This window comes from Poecilia reticulata, unplaced genomic scaffold (assembly GCF_000633615.1).
Source record: "Poecilia reticulata strain Guanapo unplaced genomic scaffold, Guppy_female_1.0+MT scaffold_159, whole genome shotgun sequence".
NCBI lineage: Eukaryota > Metazoa > Chordata > Actinopteri > Cyprinodontiformes > Poeciliidae > Poecilia > Poecilia reticulata.
In genome coordinates, this window is record NW_007615017.1 from 898766 (window position 1) to 905206 (window position 6441).

At 46.2% G+C, this 6441-nt stretch overlaps 1 protein-coding gene across 3 annotated transcripts in view; it reads right to left on the bottom strand.

Annotated features, from left to right (window-relative positions):
* Nucleotides 1-6441, bottom strand: part of ltbp4 (latent transforming growth factor beta binding protein 4) — a 45233-nt gene that overhangs the window by 35355 nt on the left and 3437 nt on the right. For 2 of the 3 annotated variants that reach the window (XM_017303077.1, XM_017303076.1), the window contains exons 2-4: nt 5913-5983; nt 4220-4751; nt 655-869 (exon numbers count right to left, since the gene is read on the bottom strand). In XM_017303077.1, coding sequence (XP_017158566.1) covers nt 655-869; nt 4220-4751; nt 5913-5983 — 818 coding nt within the window. Of the gene's footprint in view, nt 1-654; nt 870-4219; nt 4752-5912; nt 5984-6441 lie in introns of those variants that run through there. The other variant, XM_017303079.1, reaches the window with a different exon arrangement.

Here is a 6441-nt window from a genome sequence, read left to right on the forward strand (position 1 = left end):
TCTGCTGCTGCAGGCCGTCAGCTGCTGCTGCAGCTCATCTGCTGCTGCAGCTCATCTGCTGCTGCTGCAGCTCATCTGCTGCTGCAGGCCTTCAGCTGCTGCTGCAGCTCATCTGCTGCTGCAGGCCTTCAGCTGCTGCTGCAGCTCATCTGCTGCTGCAGGCCGTCAGCTGCTGCTGCATCGTCTGGTGGCAACGAGTGCTGCAACTGCAACGCGACTGATTTACAGCTTTTCCAAATGTTTGGTCCCGATGTAACAGTTTAAAGGACGTTTCCTCAGCTTTAGTTACGCTGAGTTCATGAAAAACCAACAACGTGTTTGTTCAGGATCTGCGCTCCCTCAGACGTCACACTGAGCGTTTTGACACAACAGAACATTTTTTATTGTTTTTCCACAATTTTGTTTTTCATAAAGAGCAAAAGTCTAATAATTATAATAAAAACGTTTTCAAAGGTCACCTGAGACTGACAGCCAAGTGTCATTTTTTATTTTCTTTTTAAAGTCAGTGCATTACAGTAGATATCCGAGCCATTCCCCTCTGACCTCTGACCTCCACTAACACTTCCTCCTGCTATACGACTGGCTGATTATTACTTATCTGAACAATCAGGGCGCGTCTGGCTTATAAGCAGGAAACAAACGTGACAAACTGACCTTCAGGAGCAGCGAGGTGGGAGTCGACCCGACCCCTCTGGTTCTGGAAGGCCCTCATGGTCGTTGGTGAAGAGGAGGAGGAGGATGAAGAGGTCAGTGTGTGTAGCTTCCTCTTCTCTCTGGTTATGTGCTTCATCAGCAGGGCGGCCATGTTGCCTCCTCTTCCTCCTTGTGATAAAGAGTTTCTCAGCAGAACGGACTGGGCCTCCCTCAGACTGACGCACAGAAACATTTCCATCAAATCCAGCTTTAACATTTTTAATATTGTCAAAATGTTCCGTGTTTTACGTCTCTATAGGTTCATGACGCAGTGAAAATTTCAAACCTTTATTTTTTCCTCACAGAAAAATCAGGATCTCAGAAAATCAGAAGGTTCTACATCCTACATTTTCTGGGTCGTTTCATTATTTGGTTTTGAGGAAAAGTTACGGCAAAACTGGAACCACTTTGTTAATAAATCTACTTCTAGTACCTAATATTATATTAAGCAGATGTTATTCATCTGCAAAACATGAAGATGAAAAAGTGTCCAGCTGCATCAACAGACCGGAAACTGAACCCCAGTTAGAGCAACTTCAACGTGTTTTTACCCACGCAAGTAAAAAACTATCAATCATTTAATATTTAACAATCACATCAGACAGACCAAAATATAAAGTTTAAATTTTGTGATTTTAAGAACCAAAAATGACAAAAATTCATGTAACAAAAAATAACAAAATCTGGCAAAAGAAAAAGTTTCCAAATCCGTTTCATTCAAGAAATAAAAACTAATAAAGCTTTAATAAAACCTGCAGGTGAGTTTCTGCTGACTTTTGGTTAAAACTCGTTTTTCATTCAGTGGAAAATCCAGAAATTTTATTTAAGTAAGAGTAGAAATACTTTATAAAATTACTCAAGTAAAAAGTACAGAACAGTATAAATACTCCTAAAAGTAATTTTTTTAAAAAGTTACTCAGGTAAACGTAACTAGTTACTTCCAAACTCTGCAACAGATTGGATCCATTTTAGATTTGAGGGCCGCCCAAGACCCTTCAGAGGGTCACAAATGGTCCCCGGGCCGCACTTTGGACTCCCCTGATCTAGATCCACCACACTCAGACGAAACCTTTTCTCTGTATTCTGGTTTTCTGGGCCACAGAGCTCAGCGCCGGCGCCGGACTGAAAGCCTGACCTGGGTTCCCGGTGTGCGAAGCGGACAGGGCAGATGAAACTGCCAGGGGTCTGCAGGGTCACGGTGCAGAGATCTGACACAAACTGTCTGAGCGCCGTTAAATCAGCCCCCAACAAAAACCAACAGGCCAAACCTGGGGGAGCCTCGCGGTTCCTCCATGTCCGTGTCGCTTAGATAGAAAAACAACTGGAAAGGAAACGATGAACATCGTTACAAAGCAGCTGCGCGGCCAAACCGAACTAAAGTAACGGCTCCAAAATAAACGTGGAGATAAAAAAGCAATTATTAAAACAACAAGGTAGAACAAGAGGATGCGATCATGTTGTGATGCAGTCTGTCTTTTAAAACAGTCTAGGATGCTGATAGGCTAATGGAAGGCTAACATAAGTTAAACCAAGCTAAGCTAACGCAAGGGAAGCTATCAAACTAAAATAAGTTAAACTCCATCAGCCTGAACTAAACTGCAATAAATTGAGATAAACTAGAATAGAGTAAACCAAGAAGAGCTAAAGTTAGCTAACCTATGATACGATAAACTAAGCTTAGTTAAGGTAGACTGCACTCAAATAACCTAAACTAAATTAAACTAACCCACAGCAGAATGACAGAAGATAAAGTAAGCTGATGTGAACTAAAGTAAAAATCAACTGACCTAAACTGAGCTTAGCTAATGTAGAATTAGCCAAGTTAAGAAATGATTAAATATAATTAAGTCTAAATTAAGTCATGATAACCCAAACTTAGCCAAGATCAAATGAGCTTAGATCAAAACAGTTTAGCTTTATTTCTATAGTTTAAACTTTATAAACGGGCCAACCTGTTGATAATTTACAGGAAAACAAGTTTTCAGCCAACAGCCACTGTGCTGGAGTTAAAATCCTCATTTTTATCCGTAAGGCTGAGTTTGGTGTTTTTCAGGGATTTGCCAAAGAAGCTGGAGCAAACAGAGATGAAGCTGAAACTCTTTTGTGAAGTTTTCCATGTTGAGGCAGCAAAAAATGATTTGAATGATTCATAGCCATGAAACCGGTTCATTCACCTGAAAACGGGGAAGTTCTGGACTGAAATGGACCAGTCAAAGTCCAAGGAAAACCTCAGAATAACTTTCATAAACCCTGAATACAAACAAACAGTTTTATCCACAGTTGGTACGTTTAAAGACGGATTCACTCAGAATCCCTCCAGATCTTCCCACAGGCCGTCATGACCCAGGCTCTGACCTCTGACCTCTCAGTCGGGGCATTGAAGTTTGGTTTGTTCATCTACATTTCACACTCCCAGTCAGCTGCTTTACTTCTTTACAGACAAACAATCGGGTCTTTCTTCTCTTCTGCTTGAAGGAAACAAAGTGGACGTCGAGTGTTTCAGTACAAACCAGGAGTCCAACCCTCCAGAACTACTGTCCTTTGGTCCTTTTGGACCCTTTGGACCTGCAGCCGGAGACTGCTGATATAAACGATGCAGCTGTCTGTTTCAGCGCCGAGACTATCCATCCATCCATCCATCCATCCATCCATCCATCCATCCATCCATTTTCTTGCACCCTTGTCCCTTAATGGGGTTGTGTGGGGTGCTGGTGCCTATTTCCAGCTAACGTTTCGGGCGAGAGGCGGGGTCACCTGGACAGGTTGCCAGTCTGTCGYAGGGCAACACACAGACACACAACCATGCACACACACACTCACACCTAGGGGCAATTTGGAGAGGCCAATTAACCTGACAGTCGTGTTTTTGGACTGTGGGAGGAAACCGGAGTACCTGGAGAAAACCCACCATGCACAGGGAGAACATGGAGACTCCATGCAGAAAGACCCCAGGCTGGGAATCGAACCCAGAACCTTCTTGCTGCAAGGCAACAGCTCTACCAACTGCGCCACTGTGCAGCCCGCGCTGAGACTACAGAGGAAAAAAACACCTGTATAGAACAGGTGACAGTCTCCACCTGCTGGCTGAACAGAAAACTGCAATGAGGTGTGACGATTTGAGATGTACTGAGAAACAGACGAGGAAAGCCGCAGGGGTCCTCAAGTCCGGTCCTCGAGAGCTACCATCCTGCAACTTTTAGAAATATCCTTACTCCAACAGACCGGGATCAGCTCTAAACAGGCCTGGTAACGAGCCTTTCATTTGATCCAGGTGTGTTGGAGCAGGGAAGCATCTGAAAGTTGTAGGACGGCAGCTCTTGAGGACTGGACTTGAGCACCCCTGAGGAAACAGAGAGGAGACAGAGGGAGGACAGAAGACTGAGAGTGGAGAAAGTCAAAGGTTTGAAAGGTAGGAAGGCGCTGCAAGTGAACAGCTGAAGGTGAAAGATGATGAGAGAGTTGAGGAGATCGCACAACGTTTTGTTGTGTGAGGAGACGTCAGAGGACACGAGGGATTGACTTTTACCTCGGGATCTGCCTCTTCGTCTCCTCTGGTCTCCTCTCTGCTCCAGTCGGATCCTCGTCCTCTTCAACTTCCAGACTTGCTTGCAGCTCCAGGGACTCAGATCTCAGTTGGTTCCTGTTTTCGCTGTTAGTTTGGAGCTTCGACTCCAGGACATGTTCTGAATCTGAGCTTTGCCTCTCTGGATCTGGATCTGCCCTCGTCAGAGCTGTGCTTCCGGAAGACGTTCGGTTCAGAGACCTCAGGGCTCCTGGATCCCCCTTCATGCCCTCAGCTTGACCTGCTGGACGTCCAGACTTCAGAGGACCAGAGTCGCTACCGTTTAATGGCTTCTGAAATGAACCTGCAGGTTCAGGTTTCTGACTGGACCCGATTGGTCCAGCTGAGGCGGGATGGCTGGATGTCTCTGGAGGCCTTCCCACAGGAAGAGGAACGCTGGAAAATTGGCAGCGGACGCCATAGAAACCTTTCCTGCACAGACAGTTGTTGGGAAGTCCGCACGATGATCCGTTACGGCAGGGAGGAAAACATCTGGCTGCGGGACAAGAGGACAGATTTAATCCACACTCCTGCAAACGTCAAGCAGGGTGGAGGAAGGATGACGGTTTGGGAATGTTTTGCTACATAGGGATATCTTGTGTCAAGCAATGGAAAAATATGTTTGGACACCATATCATGACACTTGGTTACTGGAAATGAAAGATAGTTGTGCTAACAGTCACAGAACCTCTCGACAGGGCAAGAAGGTTGGGACATGGAGCCGCCGGTGAGGCAGAGGTGGGAATCCAGACTAGAGGCTGGAAAACATGAGGTCCAATTCAGGTCTGAGCAGCTAGACCCAAAGAAAGAAGAGACCCTAAGCAAGGGGGAATGCTGAGCACCTCCTGGCGGGTCAGGGAGCAAGGCGACCAACAGCCTTCAGAGGAAACGTCTTCACAAGGTAGACAGCAGCCCACCTCCAGGGAAACGGGCAGAGAATCAGCTTAGCAGTAGAAATGTCAATAATCTGAAGGGACTAAACGCCTCCACATGCTTCACTTGGTGTAGTGAAGTATGCTAGTGTCCCACAGTCAACTACTCGGCGGAAAAAAAGTCTTGACTGTATACAGCCAAGTTGATAGGCTGATAGTCGGCGGCTCTCTGACTGATGTGTCATGGCGGCCCTGGGTGGGCGCCTAGCCCAGCTAGCTACTCGAACCTGCTAACTATCCATTAGGATTACAGGAAATGAAGGAATTTATCCACCGGCTCACAGACCGGAGCCTGAGGGAGTCTGCGTGCGGCGCTCCTGGCAGGTCCGCTGGACAAACGCGTCCGAGCAAAGTACTCGGTGTCACACAGTAAACTGTCCGGCGGCACGCAGCGTTCACGTCGAGCTGTTCTGTAGAGAAGGTAGAATCGGCGCCATCTTGTGTCGCAAACGAGTCAAATTTCGAACAGCCTCAGATGGAAGCGATTATGAATAATGTGTTTGATACGTGAGTCTGGGAACATTTTGTGGCTTTCGGCACGTCGTTCTGACCTGGTCTGGGTAGATTTATGATCTGTCCGAAAAAAGGTCATGTTGGAAAATTTGACACCTTAAAACCTGCAGGAAACTCGGAGAAAATGAGACCTGAACGTCTTCATGGCGAAAATTAAACGAAAATCTGAATTTAAAATGAAATAAATCCGAAAGTAGAAAGTAGATGCTTACGCTTGGTGCACCTCCTGGTTTTAGGGGACACAGTCCAGCCGAGACAACATCGCCCGCCACAAACCCGCGGTCTGCGGAGAAAAGGGTCATTTATGGCCTTAAAACACGTCATTTATCAGGAGTGGGTCTGTTATTGAATAATATCTTGACTTTCAGAAGCTGCAGCTCAAACAGTTCGAGGCACCAGAAATCGGCTCTGCCGGTTTCTGGCCAATGTGGTGACAACATTAATTCTTCCATTAACCGTGTTTGTCTGCAGACTGTTGGGCCATCAGCTCAGAGACAAACAGTCATAATAACCACAGACAACCCGGATGTTCCAACAGCGCTGCTGCGCTCCTCACAGCGCCCCCTGGTGGCGGAGGAGCTAACTGAGCTTCAGCTTCATGAATAATGGATCACAACCAAAAACTACAGTATGAAGGGATTCCTCTCATCCATCCATCATCCATCCATCATCCATCCATCCATCATCCATCCATCATCCATCCATCCATCCATCCATCATCCATCCATCCATCCATCATCC